This window comes from Trachurus japonicus, chromosome 1 (genome assembly GCF_045865225.1).
Source record: "Trachurus japonicus isolate A0001 chromosome 1, Traja_1.0".
Classification (NCBI taxonomy): Eukaryota; Metazoa; Chordata; class Actinopteri; order Carangiformes; family Carangidae; genus Trachurus; species Trachurus japonicus.
Genome location: NC_140907.1, coordinates 6,596,205 through 6,617,324, shown reverse-complemented (window position 1 = coordinate 6,617,324; position 21,120 = coordinate 6,596,205). Strand labels below are relative to the sequence as shown.

Below are 21,120 nucleotides of genomic sequence, written 5' to 3'. Positions count from 1 at the left end.
TATATATATATATCAGGGATGTGATTGGCCAAGGACAAAAAAGCAGGAAATTATACGGACCCATAGCGCGACACGGCAACAGTGCAGCCATTACACACAATGACATAATTTTGACACTTTATATTAAAAGTATATACACAAACAGAAAACAATTAATTTCAGGAGAAAAAAACCTCAAAAACAGCGTGTCATTCAATAGGTGCAGATATTATTACAGTGTGTGTGTGTGTGTTGTGAACATCACACACACACTGTGACATAATCTTCATCATTTTGATCATTCAAAATGTGTGTGAGAGCGAGATGGAGCCAGTTATGGCAGGTGGAATTAGCACTTGATATTGAACTTATTTAAAAGGAAAACAAACATGCAGTACTTAGCTCCATTTTAATATTTAATGATGGAAAAAAAAGTTCTTGAACCATTGAGACCTTCCAGCCAGACGTGTGGTACATGTCTAATATTTTTGTAGCTGCTTAAGTAAATAATAAAAATTTTTAAAAAGCGGCTTTGCATGATTTACGAGGGTCGCATTTTCATGTCTAATAATCCGGATTTCCGGAAAAATCACATCCCTGATATATATCTATTGTGAATTCTGCAGTGCTCTCCCTCTCATCTGTTGCTGAAATGCGTCACACTGCCCCCAAAGTGACTGAAGTGGAGTCGTTTTTTTAAAGAAGCACTTTGAAGCGCTCTCTGTTGGTATGAGAGCGCTGCCCACCACAGCTCTTACTGAACCTACACACATCATACATCTCTTGTCAGCACAGCCAACAGCTCTGCAATATCCTCCTTTGTCCTTGTAACAGCCATGCAAGCACACACACACGCACTCACACGGAGTACATGTGCCTTTGGACACACTGAAGGGCAAACACACTGCAACATATGCATATATATACCCCACGTATTCTGATATATGACAGCTCTGCAGTCACAGACTCTGAAGTCCAAAACCAGCCTTTGTCCGTCAGACGCACGGACAGACAAAGACCTCTTTAGATTTTGATCAGTGCGATGAGAACAAAACAGCAACGAGTTGTAAACCCAACATCACCCCTGTGACAAGAGCATTCATCACCGTAGTGTCCTGAAAATGTTCCAGTGTCCCCGGAGGGATAATGAGAGAGAAGTGTGAGTATACTGTGAACAGGAGGCTCAAAGTAAAGCCCAGATGTGTACAGTCACAAACACAGGCCGCTTTTGTATTTCCATTTGAACAAGTCCTCACTCTTGTTAAATTACCAACACATGACTGTGTGATCAACTGTGTAGTGAGTCTTTACAAGCACAGGGACTTTCTGCTAAGGATTTTTTCTTTTCTTTTCAAACTCAGGAACTTCACCTGTATTTTTGACCGCAGGAACCTTGTTCCAGTTTTTCAGCTGGACCATAGATGATACGTCCTGCTCCTGAAAACAAAACTTTCTAAAGGTCAAGGATCTTTCTGGTCAAACACAAGCCTCCAGAGTGATTCATCCACTCTGCATAAGAAGAACCAGCTGCCTCCATATTAAAACCACTAGTTTATCTGACAATAATTGCCTGGATACAAGCTGCATTTTTGTAAACCATTACCGGCAATTAGCCACATGTATTTTCTTGCACATGAGAAACTCACAGTCCAACAATCTCAGATTGTGTGTTATCGATGATTTCATGTAGCACACAGACAGATCCCCTCAAACTGTTTTGTTTTATTGATGATGCTATTTCCCAGGTAAATCTTAATTTGCATTAATGTGACTTGTCAGCTGCGTCCCGCCGGTAATTTACTAATTTTACATCACTTGATGTCTTTGGATACAATCCTGTCTTTAATCTGCTACTAAAACAAACTCAAAGCTGAGCTTGTGTGAACAACAGACACTATAAAACTGGAGTCTCGACATTTTCAGCAGGCAGTAAAGAGTATAGAGGAGAGGGTGGGGGTCAGAAAAAAAGGAAAATGCATATTCATGTAAGAGTTCTCTGTATGTGAATAAAATAAATGGCAATAAAAGAACACCTGGGCCTGAAGAATGGCACAGAGAGAGAATGCTATTTTTTCCTCTTTTCAGGAAACAAAAGCAGCTGAAAACAGCACTGACAAAGAAAACGCTGCTTTCTGCTTATTTTTTCATGCAAAGTCCCCTGGAACCGACACTGTTCATCCAAAGCTTGTGCAACGGAGGGAGAAAAAATGGCTGCCCTAGATTCCGAACTTGTGAATACGTAAATAATGGATAACTTCTCAGGCCATCCAAGATGTCTGACATAATTACTGGACGTGCTCTTAAAGGGGAGGGTCAGATTTCCAGCCCAGATACCAGTCGATACACTTCTCTTTGGCAAATCCCCCACTCTCTCAAAGCCATCTGACACGCACACACACACACACACACACACACACACACACACACACACACACACACACACACACACACACACACACACACACACACACACACCCCCTCCCAATTTGACCTACTTCTAATATGTGCAGAGGGAGAGGAAATCTGACCCTACACCTAGTTATTACACTAATTACACATCACCAATGACCGTCTCAGTGGTAAATCTCCTAAACTGACACGCAAAAGGAAATGAAGACATCATCACACTGGGCCTCTTAGGGAGAGAGAAAAGAACTTGACTTTATGAGGGACTGCTATTGTTCCTCCTCTGCATTACTCCTTCTCTGGTGTCGAGGTTCATTTAAGGCAGTCGCAAATCATGATTAACAGTGATGTCAAAGATTATTGGAGTGATTAGAGTATTTTGTAATGCAAAGCCTCATTTAGAGGAGACTAAGCCATGGCCATTGAGCGCTACATCGACTCAATAGTAAATTAACTTGCGATGCGGAGGAGGGAAATTAAATCAAACACAGAAAATGTGGGCATGTGTTTCTTTTTGTCCCCCCCTGTCTGTGCTTGGAGCATTATTTTACAAAACATTATTATCCATGGTTAAAAATAGCATGTGTGAGATCCTGGCTGCTTCAACGGACGGTCCACTTGCACTGTTAAAATCACAGGAAAGGCCTCTTTCTCTTTCTCTCCAAATCATTAATAGTGGAGCATGTGATGTGGCACACTGATCCATACTCTGCAGATGGTGGCATGTTACATACATGGAGAGGGGCAGGTTTCAAGCCACATGGCAACCCGTACATTTGTCCCCCATGATGCCTTGCTGTGACTGCATTCAATACTCAGCAGATGCCGATATAAAAAATGAATTGGACTTCATCTCCAAGTTGATGCAGTGCGTAAAAAAACCTGAAATAAAATCAACAATAACAAGTCTGGCCTATGCATTACAGTCCAACACGTTAGCTCTCTATGTTTGCTTACTGGTTCACTGGGTTAACACAAAGACCAGAGCTGTTTTTTCTGCTTAAGATGCCCCTTCTAGGATTCTCTTCTTTTCATGCACCCTATGTCTTTTTCTCATTCTCTTTTTAATGGAAGTGGGGGAGGGTGGGGGGGCCTCTCTCTTTCTCTCTCACATGACTGCTGTGTGGAGCTGCAGCCAAGGTCACATGTTTACCCATACAGACAGTGGCACCTGACTGAATAGGTTTTTTTTTTAATAGGGGAAGTTGACTGCTGGAACAGTCATCAAAGAGCCTGAAGCCTGCCCGCAAAACTGGGGCCTGCTTGATGTACTACAGCTTTATCATCTGAGCTATAAGTGGCAGACTCAGGATATGACAAACGCAGATAGAGACAAGCTTCTATTATACGTTCAATAGGTCTGGATTCTAGGTTTCCCCCATCCTGAGGCAGAATTTGCGGCAGTGATTCATGTTTTGACAGATGTTCAAGCATCAGCCCATGGATGGCACATGATGACGTATCACTCGTGTTATAAAGTCATTAATACTCACTAGAGAATCCACCATCAATCATCAAGCCCATAACTCTTGAAACCTATGAGGAGTTTAACCCTTAAAATGATGCTCTTGTTACTGGGGCAATGACGAACAAACACAAGATCTGTAGAAGGCTACTCGGTTGATCTATTCTGTCCACTCTTGATGAGTCAGTGGGTCTGTCATGTTTTGAGCACACACACACATACACATACACACACACACCACAAGATTAGAGCAATATATGCCCTACAGCGACTGGAGGCACTCTCTTTCTCTGACAGTCCGATGATTCCCTCCTCTCCTTAAAACACAGGCAGATGGGATGGATGCAGATAGAGTCGGAGCAACACAGAGAGGGTGAGAGATATATAGAGTGTGGGGTGAGGAGTGGGGGGGGGCTCTGTCTGTGTAGTCTGCCCAGAAACTAGCCACGGGCACAAACCAGAGCCAGTCTGTCAGGAGCTCCACTGGGTTTAACTATAGAAATGACATGTTTATTCAGAAATACTGTGAACTACCATGTGAAAGACATGCATGCTTTCACTCTAAATATCACGAGTGCATTATTTCATGCATGGGTGGGTGCCACTGGTGGAAATTGAACCCCTAACCCTGAAAGATTTAGAGCCACGTTTTTTACTCACTGCGCTACAATAGGCTGGTAGCGGGTCTGCTGTTTGTTTTGACAGCGACAGCAGAGAAGTGCTCATGAGGATGCTTCAACTGTATAAGTGGAAGAAAATGCACGTGTCATCTCAAGTCCTTTATCCACCTAACAGAGAATATGTAGAAAAACACAACTTTGTCCAGTGACTCTCCTGCCGTCTGTATAACGGCCCGTGGCACATGTCCTAACAGTTCAATCATCCACTGAGGGTTTTACTACGCTGTCCAAACTGACGGCCGATTGTTAAATTTGACAAACACGGCCGAGGAATGATGAGAATGTGCGTTTCCCTCCTACACACACGCACACGCACACGCACACACACACACACACACACACACCCCAACGACTCTCTTGTCCGAGGAATTAAACGCTGATTAATGAGACTTGGGATTCCATGGGAACTATATGCTGAATGATAACTGTCTTCTCGTTAGATGGCGGCCAACAAAAAAGGAATGTAAAAGAGGGGGGAAAATGCAACGGTGCATGTGGTTGGCTGAGTGGGAATCGGACTTTGATATTTCTGAGCGTTGAGGCAGTTGTGACCTCAATCCCAAAAAAGAGATTCAGTGTGTGGAAAACGAGCGAGCATCTTTCTGATTGGCAGAAAGAGCAGTGTAAAAAAAAAAAAAACCGCATATGGACTCAGGGCTGAAACTGAACTAGAAACTGGGGCCAATAAAATGCAAATGGCAGTTCAAAAATCAATGTGGGCCCGTGGAAACCCACCACACACACACCTCTGTTTGACCAATCCCGAGGCTGCGAGTGGGAAATAAAACCAAAACACAGTTGATTACTAGGCAGGCAGGCCGGTGCTGTTGTCACACTAAACCCCGCTGAAGCTGCTCCAAGCCACAAACAGCATCCGTCCGTCACGACAACGACGCGTAGCAACAGTGCCGAGGAGGGATGAAGAGTGAAGGACAGATTGGGATAAAGTGGAAACAGAGGACACAAAGATGATGCACAAGATTGGCGAATGTGAGAGAAAAAAGGATGAAAGAATAGTGCAGCAATTTGCCCCTCGTCAAGCAGCTACAGGCACAAACACGTGCTCACACACTCATACACACACACGTGCGGAGATCACTGGAGTAGAGTTTGTGTATGAGTGTGTGTGTGTGTGTTGGGGGAAGGCTCACAGTATGGCAGGGCCAAGAGACTCTGGGGCTGAAACCCATCACTAACACATGGATTAGTTCACACGTGCACACTGCCTTTTAATCTGCTCCACTGACAAAGGTTGGAAGAGAGAGAGAAAGAGAGAGAGAAGAAAGGAGGCGAATGACAAGGAGAGATGGAGTTGTTGGAATGGATGACCATAAAAAACAGATCCACGGACGGAGAAGGGGGGGACGTGAGTTTTCGATGCACTGTACAATCAGCGCACTTTTCTTTGGCAAGTGACCCAGTTTCCTTTGCTACACACACTCACACATACATCACAGAGGAAATGAACACATGTCCATCCATCTACCAAACTTCTTCTTAACACAGTCCTTCTTAGGATATTCTGGCTTTACCAGGGATACCCCCCCCCAGGATGCCCCACCACCCTCACTTTCCTCTGTAACCATGCATGTGTGACGAGGTTGAGGATAGAGGCTTTGGATTAAAACTCCAATATGGCCATGGCTCCTAAAATGAGCCTGGTGTAAAGCCATGGCCATACAGCCAGATGTTGACTCTGGGGGCAGGGCAGGGCGGGGCATGTGTATATGTTTGTGTGTGTGTGTGTGTGGGAGGGGGATGTCTTGTCAGTCCACATCCTCTTTCCAGATGTGGATGTGTTTTAATGCATCCAATAGAGGGTGGGGGGTGGGCGGGCTGGGTAATCCAAATATTCTACATCAACCTTTTAATGCATAGATGGACAGACATTTCTGTGTTCAAAAAAGCACAGATGCACTCAGTCACTTTCTCCCTCAGCGGGGGTGAATGTCACATATCTTGTTAAGTTACTTAGCCCAGTTGGCACGCAGGTCGTTCCTCTGCTCTTAACACGGAAATGGCAAAACAACGACATTCAGAGTGTGTGTGTGTGTGTGTGCTTTGATGATGATGATGAGTAAGAATGTGAGGTAGCTGCTGTGGGAGTAAGGGGGTGGGGACTCCTGCTACTGCTTCTTCATCTCCGCACTGTCATTGGTGAAACGCTAACCTCTACGATTGGTCAGAAGGCAGCGGTGTTTCCCCCTTTTTCCCCAGCTGTACGGCTAAAAATAGAAGCCGTAGTCAGATTTAGCCTAATTGAGTCTGTCTTGTGTCTTCAACAAGCATCAGATTTTCCCCCGTTTCTATCTTCATCTCTCTCTCTCTCTCTCTCCTTAAGGTACAGATGAAGTTAACTGGGCTGCTCCAGGAAGGAGGAAAGAGGAAGGAAAACAGGAGCATTTCTTCCTGGAACAGCCTGTAACTGCGGCGGCGTCCATTCGTCCCGTAGTGAAGCTTATCAACAAGCCCAACATGGATGTTGTTAATGGCAGACAGGCTGGACTGACAGCTTTGCAGAACATATTGCACAGGCTGAACATATTAGTCCCTGTTTTAAGCATCATTTGAATACCTACAAACAAATTGATCAGTCTGAAATATTCTTATTTCAGTTTGCAAGAATGAAAAACAAGAGCCTGAGTCAGACTGTCCAGGTTGAAATCTGCTGACTAAGCCCGCATGCCAGTCCGGCCTTACTCCGTTTTGGTTACACTGTCCTTCCGCAGAAAGCTGTACGGATGCACTTTTGCAGGATGAGGGCACAACAAGACGGCGCCGAGATAAGATGAGTCAAGGGTCAGGGGAGTGAGACGACATGTGAATGATGGCTGAGCCTTCCAGTGCCGACATGGCGTCCCCTGGGCGGGGCCTTCTCTACACCTGTCTACATCTGTATGAAATGTCAACATCTGTGTGAGAAGGGGGGTACACGAGGTTAAACAACAGCAATTTTTTTTTTGTTTACCTCTGATTGTCTTCAACCATCTGACAGCAAGCCAGTGGGATGTGTTCACAGAAGTGGAGAACATCTGATATAGATACTACAGCAAATAAATAATGCTTCTCCATGTAACTTGTTCATTTATAAAGATCTGGATTTTACAGCAAGAAGTAGCTACAGGAAGTGTTGGTCTTAAATAACATGATGCTAACTTTGCTAACCTGTGCACTCTTTTCATATCTTGTTCTGTCCATCTGGTCTCATATTGCTGGTATTTTTCTTTCTCATTTTGTCTTAAAAACTAATAAAAAAAAACCTGCTTTCTCTGATCCACATTGCTCTGTTCGGGTTTTTTTCATTTTCATGACATGAAAGACGAGTGACTCTCTTGGAAAGCTATGTGACTGGCATGCTGCGAATACCAACCTGCAATAAACTTTGCAACTGTCAGAAACCTGGCAGCCGTGTCTGCAGGTGCAATTATGGGATAAATCAATGAAGGGGTAATTGCACTCCTCTACACAACAACTCAGAGCTACACACCCACATGGCACGAGAGAAAACACAAATATCTTGTCTAAGCTTAGCTGTCTTGGCTGACTTTAATAATATGTGCTCCTGCTTTGCACCAGCATTTACTTGGTGCCTGTACTAGGACTTTTCACTTCACGATGAGTGAATGAACTACATTTTGAAAAAAAACGCAACATTTCATCTTCTCATTACAGCAGGACACCTGTCTCACTTGTTGGTAGAGGTGGCAGACTTTAATCCACAGCCACAGTTTGTCACCATCTGATTGTTTGTGGTGGCTGGTGCGAACATGCCCACCCCGATACGGGCTCATGCCTCACTGTGTTAATTACAGGGTGGAAATGCTCGCTGTGCACACACTGACACACTGTGTGAGTGCGGATCAGGCTTGCGTGCTGCTCAAGGCATCCCTTAGTCAGGTGTGTTTGACCTAACCCTCTGCTCATCCCCTCAGCCTGTCAATTACTTCCTTGTCCTCTGACTCTGTCGTTAGCTAAGCCAAAGCCAAACTAGGCTGTTAAGGACTAGCGCCGGGTGGCCTGGGTGAGGTGCATGCCCCAGCACGTGTGCGTGCTCTAGCTGGGCTCACCAGACCAAAGATCAAGTCCCTTAAGCTGCTTTTCTGAGCCAAGAAAAGCTTACAAGTCGTCACGTTGGTCAGAACAAATGGTCCCACTTTTAGGCCCTGCAGCAGAGCCTGAGAATAGGCTGCACTCACTGGGCAGACAACAGAGAGACCGGTGAAGCAGTTTGGCTTTCTTCAAGGAAGCATCAGCACAGCCAGAGAAAATGCAGCTCAGGCTTATTCATGTTTGACTGCTCATTCAAGCCCAAGGCTGGAACAGCAGTAGTGTGTTTATATCTCTCTGGTTGGAAAGACTAGAAAAGCATAAAGGCCTTCAATGCCAACAGAGGTATGTACCATTTGGAAAATGTGACACCTATTATAGCGATATTCAGTTTGCCTGGAGTGTATATGTGCAAAAAAAAACAAAAAACTATCCCGATATTTTTCAGTGACGTAACAGTAAACTGATAAACCCGCACTCTGCAGCAGGAGGAACACACCGTCTCACACACACCTGTGTAAGTATGAAAAATGACATTTGAGAACACCCACATCAACTCAATGTTAATTGCAAATGAGGCACGACTACCTTCATTTACCTTTTCACAAACAACACAGCTAAGAAAAAAATCCAGAGAGGGCAAACATCGTGGATGCTCCTTGACACCCAAGGACATCAAGCTCTTGAGTCTGATGGGTAACAGTAAGCCTTTTTAATATTCCACACACACTGAAAGGTGTTTAACACACATTGTTTGCCCAGCTCTTCTCTCCGCATAAAAAAAGCAGAAGAGCTAACATTGCTTCCAATGTCTGGGCACTGGGGGTAGAAATGATTTGCTGGGTGTATTATAAGCTCTGTCTCGATAAACAATACTGATATGAATAGGCTGCGCTGGGGGAGGCGGGTAAATGATAAGTGACCGTTCCTGTGGATTTATTGTGGCAAGTAAAAGCCTGTTGTATTGATTATAAAGATTATAAACAGAGTCATCACTCAAAATAGAAAAAAAACAAACATATTCCAGTCTGAGCCACGGAGTACCCACTCATTTACTGTAACACACCCCTAATATAACTCACATTGATCAACCAATAACTAACCTGAGCTGGGAAAGCTGTTGTCAACATGTTTATTAAAAGAAAAAGGACTAACGGGGGTCCTACTAAGACAGTGTCATTTAGCAGCGACATGTGGAAGTGCAAAGGGGCTGTTAGGAGGTACATGATCAAAGCAGCAGAGCCACCACGTTATCTGGTCCCACCACAGAGTATGAGAATCTGGAATGTGTTTTTTTTTCCCCCTCGTCTTTCGGTGCCTTTTATCCGCGTCCTGTGGTCTCCGCTGTCACAACGAGTCTGCTCGTCACAGAGGTTATCAAGACCTGTGGCAGCCATGCAAGGCAAATCATCATGCCAGCAGCAGATATACAAGGTTGATAAGTCTTAAAAAAAAGAAGGCCTCAGTCAGACTGGGCCATAAAGGAGCTGCCTCCAATTTACAAGACTTGGAAGTCTGCTGAGATGGAACGAAAGCTGCTGCTGCTGCTGCTGCTGTTGTAGAGTCATAGTATAAGCCTGACACACTTGGGTGAACAACTATGCCTGATACATATAGCTTACAGTGGGGCATGTGCTTAAAGGGAATTGGATTAACTGTTGGCAAAAAGGGAGGATTATAAACGATTCTGACTTTAAGTGTGCGTCTAAAAAGATGGATTACAATTTCTACCCTCTTTCTTTGCTAATGGAAATTCAAATTAGTTTTGTCCTGGTCAACTTCTACGCACTGTGTTGAACTGAAAACAATAACAAGAGAGGGGGGGAGGAGGGGGTGTTGGTATCTGGATGAGGTACAGTGTGGTACAGGACGGCCTGTTCCCAGCCCACTCTATTCTGCTGCAGCTCTCTCTGGAGTCTAGCACGGCTGCACGGACCAGCACAGTGGAGCCAGGAAAAAGGAGGAGGCGCAGGACGCATGTTTCAAAGGATGTTGCATGATGGAAATGAACTGCAGTTAAATACACAAATGAGAATGGTAACTTCTATACATTTGGCTCCATCCGTTTTATTATGCAAAGTTTCATTCCACCGCTTAAGTAACAATCTTCCTGATGGCTCGTAACTCTTTTAACAACACGGCACATTCCTTCTGTGCTGCCACCTACAGGTATTACACCGGGCTGCTCTGATTGGCAGAGAAGATCAAAGGCCATAAATGGCCATAAGGCCGTACTACAAAGAATGGCTGCAAGGATGTGGAACTAGTGATGAAAAAAAAGCCTCCACACTGTGTTGTAGGAACAAACAACAGCTCTGGCACCTTTTTTGAAATGTATTTGTGTGGGTGGAACACTGGAAAAAAAAAAAAATGCAACCCCGCATGGGTGCCGCAATCTGCCGGGGCCCAGTCAGCCGACCGGCTGGCCTTGCGTGGCATCGCATATGAGCACCAGGATGACACATCAACTCTTGTCTATATTTAACTCACTGGACGCCTCTCCTTCCAATGTTCCCATCCTTTTAGGAGAGGCTGCCAGGGAGAATGGCGAGAAAAACAGGCCGAGGTGATATGTAATTACACTGAATGGATCCAGCCACCCACACCCTTTCATTGTACCCACACCCTCAGAGATAATGAAATGGAAGGCAAGCTTTTTTTCTCTATTTACCATAAATCCTGCAAGTCTGGCTGCACTTATTTATGGTGTTGAAGTGAACCCTTTACAGCTTGACTCTTGAAGCCTGCAAAGTCACAGGACATGAACACACCACCTATGTGGGTGGCAGACTTGATCTGATAAGGGTTTCTTAGAAACCAGTGTTGAATCTCCTCAGAACAAGATGTGGAAAACCGTCACAAGCCTATAGGTGTCCCTGAATACCCCACATTTCTTCCACTGTAGATACTATCTTGAACAGAGAGATATAACTCAGTATAGAACTATGGCATAAAAGCCACTGAAGGGAGACTTTGTCTAGACATAGGGCTGACTTTGCCACTGCCACTACAGACCTAAAACCAAGCATTGGACTTTTTCCTGCTGCTCCAGCTCTGACTACATGCACCCTCACCTGCCTGTATAACTCGGAGCCCTGGGCAGCCAAACTGTTGCATAACTCAAGGTGCAAAGCCAGTGTGCACGAGAGTGGGGGGGGAACAAGGTGAAACGAGAAGAGAACAACTGTGTGACCATTTACTTTTGTTTTTTAAGGATCTGTTAAAGACAAAGTGCTTACTTGAGGAAGGGCAAATGTGTTGTGGAGCAAAATGAAAGTAGGACATGATGAACTTATTCACATGTCAGGGCAGGGCATGCATGTGCGTGGAGGCCGTGCTCTCTGATTTAAAGGTGAAGTGTTTGGAAATTTTAATGCCGACTCACCTGTTCTTCTCCAGCTCATTATGTGTGGACCTGCGAAGACAGAAAGCGCAAGTTATTAAACAAACAGCCACGTGGTTTACAAGCAAAGTGCAGACCTACGCTATCTGTACTCCGGGGAAATGAGGTTTAATATTAGGATAATAACTGGATGAGGTCGACAAACAGGGGCTGAGAGACTCCGAGAATTAGCTTGTCCAATTTGATTTATGAATTTATTGATTAATCCCAAATGAGACCCACTCTCGACCCAGTGCACTGGAGCCTTCACACTAAAACCTGACAGCCAGGCACTATACAGCTTCTTCCTCAATAATGTACAGCACAACCCTGGGAGGGTGTATGTGTGTGTGTGTGTGTGTGTGTGGGGCAGCCACTTACGTTAACTAAAATTTACATGCCCACATATGCACGCACACACACACACACACACACACATTTCCTCCACATGCAGCAGCCAGGGTTCAGTGCTCTGTTAATAATGTAAAGCCAATCAGCTGGTCCCTGAGAGTGTCTTTGTGTAGCAACATACTAAAAGGGAGACAAGCAGCTCTCCAGATACTTTAATGACCGGGTTCCCATCTACACAAGCTGCACTCCACTTAAGTCATGAGGCCCAAGTTTTTAGGGAGGGAGGGGGGGGGTGTTTGTGTCTTTCCTGAGTCATGCACACAATTTCTAAACACCGTGCATCATCAATAGTGCAATACATCGAGCTCAGCTGCCATCTTGTTGACAAGGAAGCAGGAAATATGCTGAAAACAGGAGATAAGAACGGGACGGGAAGGACCTAAAGACAGACTGTCCGAGGCCGTAGTTCAGTCTGTAAAAAAATGGACCCTGCCTCAGAGGAAATTATTTATTCAAGTTTAATTATTTACACCAATAAAAACACCATGTGGCACCATTAGAATACATTACTGTCCGTGCAATTGTGTATGCAAGAGCGCATGTTAAGTGAAATGTGGCGTTTGATTTAACATGACAAGGTCTACGGCCATGAAGAGTGGCTGCTATCACAGCAAAACACGGGGATCACATGGGCCATTTCCTGAAAACCTGAGAGAGCCTAAGTGCTCACACATATGAGCTTGACAGGTTTCAACTTACATATTCCACATCCCTGTAGTAGTCATGCATGTCTGTGCACCACACTATCCATGTACATCCAACGACAATCACACAACTCATACACTTAGACCAGTTTGCGCTTTTCTATTCAGCTACTACCCTCAAAAACTTCATTTTAAACTGCATGGATGACTCTTTTAGTGGGACATGAACATAGTCACAATCTTTTACATTATCCTTTTGGTAACACTTTATAATAAGTATACACTATTAAGCATTAGTTAAGCATTAATAAATCCTGAATTCATCATTTATAACACATGAATACTTATTAGTATGTAGTTTATAAACAGAGTTAAATTGTTTTACTCATCATTGATAAGCAATAACTGTATATAAACTACATACTGTAATGAGTATTCATGTGTTATAAATGAAAAATTCAGTATTTATAAATGCTTAACTAACGCTTAATAGTGTGTAGGCCTACTTATTATAAAGTGTTACCGATACTTTCTAATAGCACTGGATCCTCTGTTTTCTGTAACTGACTATGACTCAGAAACAGTATTGCTAACAGAAGGTGAGTACTGTGGAGTGCGTCACTTGCATCATCAGCTGTCAATGTGCATGTCTGCGTCGCTTGGTAACCCACATCCCAATTCGTGATCTTTTCCAAACTCTGAACATTTTTGTCACAATGTGATTCAAAGATGATGTTAATGCTAAATGTGTTTTGGCTGATGCTCAGTTTCTAAGAATGATGAACTATTGGGACTGTGGAAATGTCGAGCAGTGTGTCAAGTATATATGTTACAAAATGACTGATCTGTCATAACGACAGCAGGAAATTTAAGAACAATTGTGTCATCACCAGAGATAACAATAGCAGGTAAAAACTTACAAGTTTGAAACGCTACATGTTAGCATTATTGAGATAATTCTAAGTCAGTTTTATGATTGGAAACCCCTCTCCCTGCCTTCTGAATCAGATATCTGCACGTGTGGACCTCAGCAACAATGCAATACAGATTATGACCTGGCTCCAGGCCACACACAACTGGAGCATGTTTCCTTATGTAGGCATGCTTGAATATAGTGTGTGTTTATGTGCATGTATACGCATACGGAGTGGGTCAATGAGATAAAGCAACCCTGCTATAAACAGTAGGCAAGAGAGGACAGAGTCAGATAAGCTCATCACTTTAAGCCTCAACACACCACTGAGAACGTAGCTAAAGCTGGAGCAAGCTAACGGCAGAAAGCAAGCTGTGTTTAAACAGAATGTCAAGTTAATGTAATTATTATAATGAGTGCATTTTCATAATCTCTAAAAGCTCAGGATGACATCAACAGGGGAGCAACTGCAAGTGAGAAATGAACAAGAGATGTATAGTCACAATAGGGCGCTCTTATTTGGCGCCATTATTTGCCATTAATGAAATCCTTATCTGATTTAGGAACGGTAGATGTTTTCTTTAAACCTTAGGCTGTTTAGAGTTGCTTTTTCTTTACTGCGGACACTGTAATCTGACATGTGAGGTGGTGAATATGGCTCACAGCTCGGACTAATTTGCAAGATTTCTCACCCATGCTGGAAAACCATGAATAGGACGGTTGAGTCAAAAGTAGACCGCTTGTGACACACATGTCCCATCGAGGAACTTGACAGCACCAGGAGTATACAAATAATGCTGTTTTATTGGGTTGCAGAGTGTGCAACTCCAGTGGGTATGACACAAACTGCATTACAATACAAAAAAGGTGTTGGATGTTGAATGGTGTTACCTCACTAAGTGAGCTGTGAAAATGTCTCCATGGAGAGCATGACCAACAACAAAGCTCAATCATTACTGCACAGTCTGTGCTTGTTCCAGCCATTTGAAAATCCCTCATGAGTGCTACTCTCTACTTTTAAAGTTGCTCACCACAGAAACGGTTGTACTGACATCTTACCACTATGATTTCATTTAGTAAATCCTTCCGCACAAGCGCAATAAATGAACGCTTAGAGTTTCGCCAGTAGGACAAAACCTGCAGAAGCGTTTTTTAATTTGGCCTTAGAATTATATCTGATCATGACTGTTGCTATGCAGAACTAGGCAGCATTATGCGCTTGTGATGAGTAATACGCAGTTCCTGTTTGTGGCCTGCTCTTGCATTAATATTAAACGGCTCAGAAAGACAGAGAGAGAGAGAGAGAGAGAGAGAGAGAGAGAGAGAGAGAGAGAGAGAGGGGCTTGCGTTTGATGTATGACTGTCAATGGACAGATTAATGTAAGCAGCCTAGCACCAAGAGAAAACACAATGCCACCGGCGTTAACTTGGGAGATTCTGGGCTGCTTCTCTGACTTGTAAATGTAAATTTGTGTCATCAGTGAAAGCACTATGTTCAACAAGGGCTCTAATCGTTGTGGCAGCTAATGGCATGATTATCAGACAGTGGTACACAAGGAGACACACCGAGTAGATTGTTAAATGTTCTGCAACATTAACAGCTTTCAATTGATGCATATAAAAAGAGTATCCACCTCCTGTGTCTTTATAGGACACTGCTGTAATAGAGGTTCCACTGCAAATTACTGATAACACTCAACATCATTAGTCTTTTTAAAAAAAAGGCTCCGCGTATTCACCTTTGGGTGTCTGCAAACAACACCGGCCATAAATAGGAGCCTTCCCCTTCAGGGGAAAAGACGAAACTCACCCTCTCTCCCACAGTGTAGAATACACGTGGCATACGGGGAAAAGCACGATTACAACCAATATCTAAAAAAAAACTAAACCCACTTATAAATACAGCTATATATTATGGGGTTGTTTCCTCGGGATGCACAAACTACACAACGGTGGAACAGGCTTTTTTTTCGTTTTGAAGCCGTCAGTTTCACCACGATCCCTAACCTCAGCCACTGCAGTCCGTTTGACAATCAGCTGATGAAAAGCTAGCAGGGCCGTTACTGCCGCCCCCTCCCCCCAGACCAGCAACACAGCGGTGGACGAGCCTAGTGCACCTAACAATTAAACACGCCCCTGCAAGTTGGAGGAAAAACATAACTTTAAATGTACCAACTTTCTCTTTACATAGAAAGTGTGCTTGTTCACTAAACGCCTCATCATCACAGCATGTCAGAAGACAGTTTGACCAAATGACATCGATAGTAGAATACATATACAGCATTGATTTTATAAAACACACAGGCACAATTTCCCAGAGATGCCACATCGTGAAGAGGAGCAGTTTCTTACCTGTTGTGGTTACTGCTGAACTTCTTATTTCGGAATTTTCTTTGCCTCTGGTAGTTTGTGTTCTGATTTGACGGAAACGTCGAAGCATATCCGTGTTCACACTCTGGAAGAAAAGTGGTTGACAGACAGACAGTCAGCCTGGGGTGAGTTTTTACTACACCGTATGCTACGATCCCTCCGGCTTAATGTGAACACCTCATGTAAAACAGCAACAGCGTTAACCCACTTCCAAGCAGCCAACACACACCATGGAGGATGCTGTTGTTTACTATGACTTTCTTTTTCTTTCTCCCACACATCAGTGAACACATGTACCTCTCTCTCTCCTCTCTAGATATTCCGCAGCTTCCAGTAACAGTTGGATATTGATCAGCTGAACAGCCGTCATTCTCCCCTGTCGGACGCTCCCTGCTGCCGTTGACGTTAGCTCGGTTCCCTCAGCCTCAACGTTCGCCCCGCGAACAGCAGTACCTACCTACCGGCCGCTTTAGCTACAGGGGAGACAGTGCATCGGTCATTTACGACACCGACTGCTGCTTTAAAAACGCCGTTTTGTTGTCTTGTTGAGTGTCTTCGCTGGCTCATCAACAGCCTTTGTCGAAAGCAAAGGAGGGGGGAAAAATCCAGTGTTTCCCAAGCTAGCAAGCTACAGCCAATTCTTGCCAGGTTTCGTTGTTAGAAAATGTCGAAAGCAGTGTATCAAAGTATTAAAAGTTTCTAGGAAACACGGTATTAAATTTTTCTTTTTTACAAAAATGGATATAAAGAATATAAAACTTCCCCGAGGGACCCCAGAGCCAGCAAAGTGCCTGCCGCTGCTCGTTTCCTCTGCTCTGCTGTTTGTTTACCTAGCTGCAGCTGAGAGGCGGGACCAGGCGGAGGAGAGGCCGGGCGAACCGCAATGCATTCTGGGCAACAGAGTCTATCGGTGCATAGTAACAAATACATCCAGTAACCTACTGGTCATGATTCAGCTCATCTACCAGCTGAAACATCCTGATGATTTAGGTGTTATCACAGCAGGACCTATTTTTTACAGTCTATGAGCAGGACACTTTGATTGGTAAAGGGCAAATCCAAAACATAATGGGGTCATTTCTAAGGCCAGTTACAATTAACTTTATTGCTTCTACGAATTACGAAAAATATTTAAAATAATGTAAATTCTGAAATATTCAACATTATTTTCAGGTGTCGGACTAGTAGCCTAGACAAATAGCCTAAACAAGAACTGTTTGTGTTTGTTACTTTGCAATGCCCGAAAAGACAGTCCTTCCTAACACAGATCACTGATGATCCGTACTGATAAAATGATGCTGATTGTGTTAAGTTACTGACTAGACACAAGTATTCCTTGTGTGTCTTTTATAGAGCTCCGGGAGCTGACGTCACGCTGACGTCACGCAGCCCCGAAACTGACAGCGACGCCATTTTGGCAGGAATCTGAAGATTTTCATAGAGTAGATACAGGGGAGAGCCGGGTGCGGAACGAGAGTAACAAAGCGATTTTCTCCGAGCCCATACAAGTCTTACATGTCTGACTTTGTCAGCATGTAGTATGACCTAACAGAACTGCAAAACATATTGAGGATAAGTCTTACTTTGACCGAGTTACGTTCAAGAACCAGCCGTTTTCAGTGACAGAAAAAATTCACTCCGGAAGATTTTAAGCCGTCTGTTCACATGATCTCACTTTAATTCCAACACATTGGACTTAATATATAAAAACTAAATAGATTAAATATTACCGACCCTTATAATGCCCCCAGGGCGCTTTTCAAAAGTATCTCCGGCCGCCGGCGGACGTCCCAGACCTGCAGTATCCGGACACTGCTAAGTTAGGCTACCTGATCAACTTTGCATCGCGCTGCTCTAAAAGCATACAGAAGCCTGGAGGGTTACACATGGACACAGTCTGGCTTTGTGATGAACGTCCAGCTGTGGAATCTACCAGCATAACCTGCTGTATCCTCACTAGAGGGGTAAGTGTCGTATCATCCCAGTTAATGCAGTGTAGCATGGCTAACGTTAGCTCGTAGCTGTCCGGGGTGCTGTCGGGGTGCCGGCCGGGAGCTCTCCCCGGTGCTGATCAGCCCGCGGCGGATGCGGCGGTGCGCTGCGACCGGCTCTGGGTCAGCTTGGAAAGGCTGGAGGCGAAGGAGACTCACATCTTGTATGTGTTTGCCTCTTTCTTTTCTTTTTGTCACCGTCTTTCCTGCTTGTGTCATTTTGTGGAGCACAAAGAGCATAAAGCCGGCTTTTGTATGCTTGTAGAGTAGTTGATCAGGTAGCTGTGTCCGGATACTGCAGGTCTAGGACGTCCTGTTCGGCGAAAATATTTTTTGAAAAGCACCCCGGGGGCATTATAAGGGTCGGTAATATTTAATCCATTTAGTTTTTTTTATATTAAGTCCAATGTGTTGGAATTAAAGTGAGATCATGTGAACTCAGACGGCTTCGGCGCTTACAGTCAATGCTTCGGAGCTGGTCAGTTTCCTGCCAAAATGGCCGCTCGAACGCTGGAGGTCACGTGGGGTCCGGAGCTCTATTCCCCTCATGAGTAATCATGCCACTCTTTTGCCAACCTACAAATCCCGTGATTCATCGGGACCGTGGGGCTGTACTTGCCGGCCTAAGCCAGGCCCAGCAACACGTGACGTAGTAACCGAGCAGGCTTCTAATTGGCGGATGGCTTTGACAAGCGTCGAGGGTTGAGCTCGTATCTGACCAACCACAGAAGAGCTTTGCGCCATGTGGAACCCAGCGCGGCACGCCCACAGAGAGCAGGAAGCAAACAATCGAGAGGAGGAGAGCTGTGTAGGCGCTGCGGTCTACTGCTGCAAAACTCCCTCATTATGTCTGATTAGATGATATTAATGACACTTTTGCAGCACGCATTAGCTCCTATTCCTGTCTATTTGCACGCAAAGAGTCCTGCATGGACAGACATATTCAGAAGTGGTGTAAAAACAGTCTATTTTTATGTGGGTGTAAAGCATGACTTTAAAAAGAAACGGGCACCTTCAGTCAATAATGACTTTTAAATTCGTTTTACCACAGTGTTCTGTTACAAAATTATCGGTCATTTCATTATATGTAGGCCAGGGACTGCTTGCAATGGAGAGATCATGCTTTTTTTGCAGTCAACCCCACATCGAGTTGCTTAATTCCTCGCAGGTTCAAAATGATAAACGAGCAACTTTAAGTGAACCGATGCTGTTTGAATAAACGTCCGATTCACCTTTCAATTGTGTTCTGAGCGTTTTATCTATAAAGTTTTCTGTTTTTTTTTGATCGAGTCTGCAGGGACACAATGACATCATCCTAAACTGAGTTGGAGGGCGCTGCAATGTGGTCAGATTTATCACATCGGAGTGGTAGCCAGCATACACACCCACACACCTCGTCATTATGTCATATTGCTTTATCTATGCTGCGGGGGAAATTACAGATTGCTGGGCTGAGAGTTGTGCAGACGCAAAGATGCACAGTGCCCATCATGCAGACAATGCAGATAAAAATAGTCCGGAAAATAATGAAAGCGTCTACGTTTACACTCTGCTGCAATTGCAATGAGTACATTACTGGTATTAGTCTGGTGTCCCGGGCATAGGATATGCTTTATAGCAGGCAGTGGTGCTTAGTTGAATGAACTCAGCCCTTTGTTGTCTGAGTCTGTTGACAATGAAGTCTTGTTTTCCTGAAAATTTAGAGGCAAATGAAAAGGATCAAACGCAGCACAAATAAACTCACTTCCGTCCTTCCTCTCGGCGCTCTCAAGAAACCTAGCAGCCTCCAGCAAAACTTGTACATTTTTCAGAAAAGTGTTGATCTGCTCCATGTGGGAGTCTTTGGAGTTGAAGACGTCATTGAAAGGGCAACTAGACATCTCGAAATCTTGCTGATCCAAGAGAGATGCCTCGGAGTCAAAAAAGAACTCCTCACTCTTCAAACTTCTTCTTTGCCTCTCACTTTTGGCCATTTTTCCTCTCGGTTTGTGTGGCTTCTGTCCTGGCGACGTGCTGAGCGCAATAAACAGTGAGGCAGCTATACCAGTGGACACTGCTCTTGTCAGATGGTCCCTCTTTTCTTTTTTCTGTTTTATGAATGCGGGGTGTTTAATGTGGAGCGGTGGCCAATGTCAGTAGATGGTGGTGCATGGGAGAACGAGAGCCCGGCCCCCTCTCTGTCTGAGGAGTCTCCATGGTCCCAATGCCCTTGGTTTCTCTGTACAATAAAGCAAAATCAACTTTTATATGTAAACATTACACTGTAATCAGTTATTTCATTTTTTTAATTTACATAATGTATTTTTTTTGTCTCTTTACATGCAATGTAGTTGGAGACAGCAATAAACTAAAAGTTACACTTGCAGTAATCAAGATGGCAGCAGTTAGAGCAGTATTATGGTATAAATATTGATACTATTATTGTACTGATACAAACCTACATAAAGAAATCAACTGCTGTAAAAGTTCATATGAATCATTATTTAATGGGTGGAAAAGTTGCTTCACTAAAGGTAAACTTCACTCACATTTTACTCAAAGTGCATGCCCAAATAATGTGTTACTAATAGTATTAAAGATAGTACAGCAGTGGTAGCTAATAGAAGAGGCAGTAGGCTACATGTTGTTGAATTAGCAGTAGCAGCAGTACCTACAGTGTCGGTCTTTTGCAACATTTTCTGCCAATAAAAACACTAATCTGAGAGAGGGGGAATAACTGTGTTGTATAACACTAAAGTGTGTCTATAGATCCTTCTGTATGTGACAGGAATGATAACTGAGAGATAAGTCCTCAGCCTTGATCTTGTGCCACTCTCAGCAGACCTTTAGCAG

At 44.0% G+C, this 21,120-nt stretch overlaps 1 protein-coding gene across 2 annotated transcripts in view; it reads right to left on the bottom strand.

The window, feature by feature from the left end:
• The window catches only part of mxi1 (max interactor 1, dimerization protein), a 34,752-nt gene extending 14,315 nt beyond the window's left edge, over window positions 1-20,437 (bottom strand). Inside the window, exons 1-3 of one of the 2 annotated variants that reach the window (XM_085804673.1) lie at window positions 20,033-20,437; window positions 16,280-16,382; window positions 11,963-11,992 (exon numbers count right to left, since the gene is read on the bottom strand). In XM_085804673.1, the coding sequence (XP_085660799.1) occupies window positions 11,963-11,992; window positions 16,280-16,382; window positions 20,033-20,261 (362 nt within the window). In that variant the 5' untranslated portion in view covers window positions 20,262-20,437. Of the gene's footprint in view, window positions 1-11,962; window positions 11,993-16,279; window positions 16,383-16,594; window positions 17,126-20,032 lie in introns of those variants that run through there. The other variant, XM_085804748.1, reaches the window with a different exon arrangement.
• Between the last annotated feature and the right edge of the window lie 683 nt (window positions 20,438-21,120).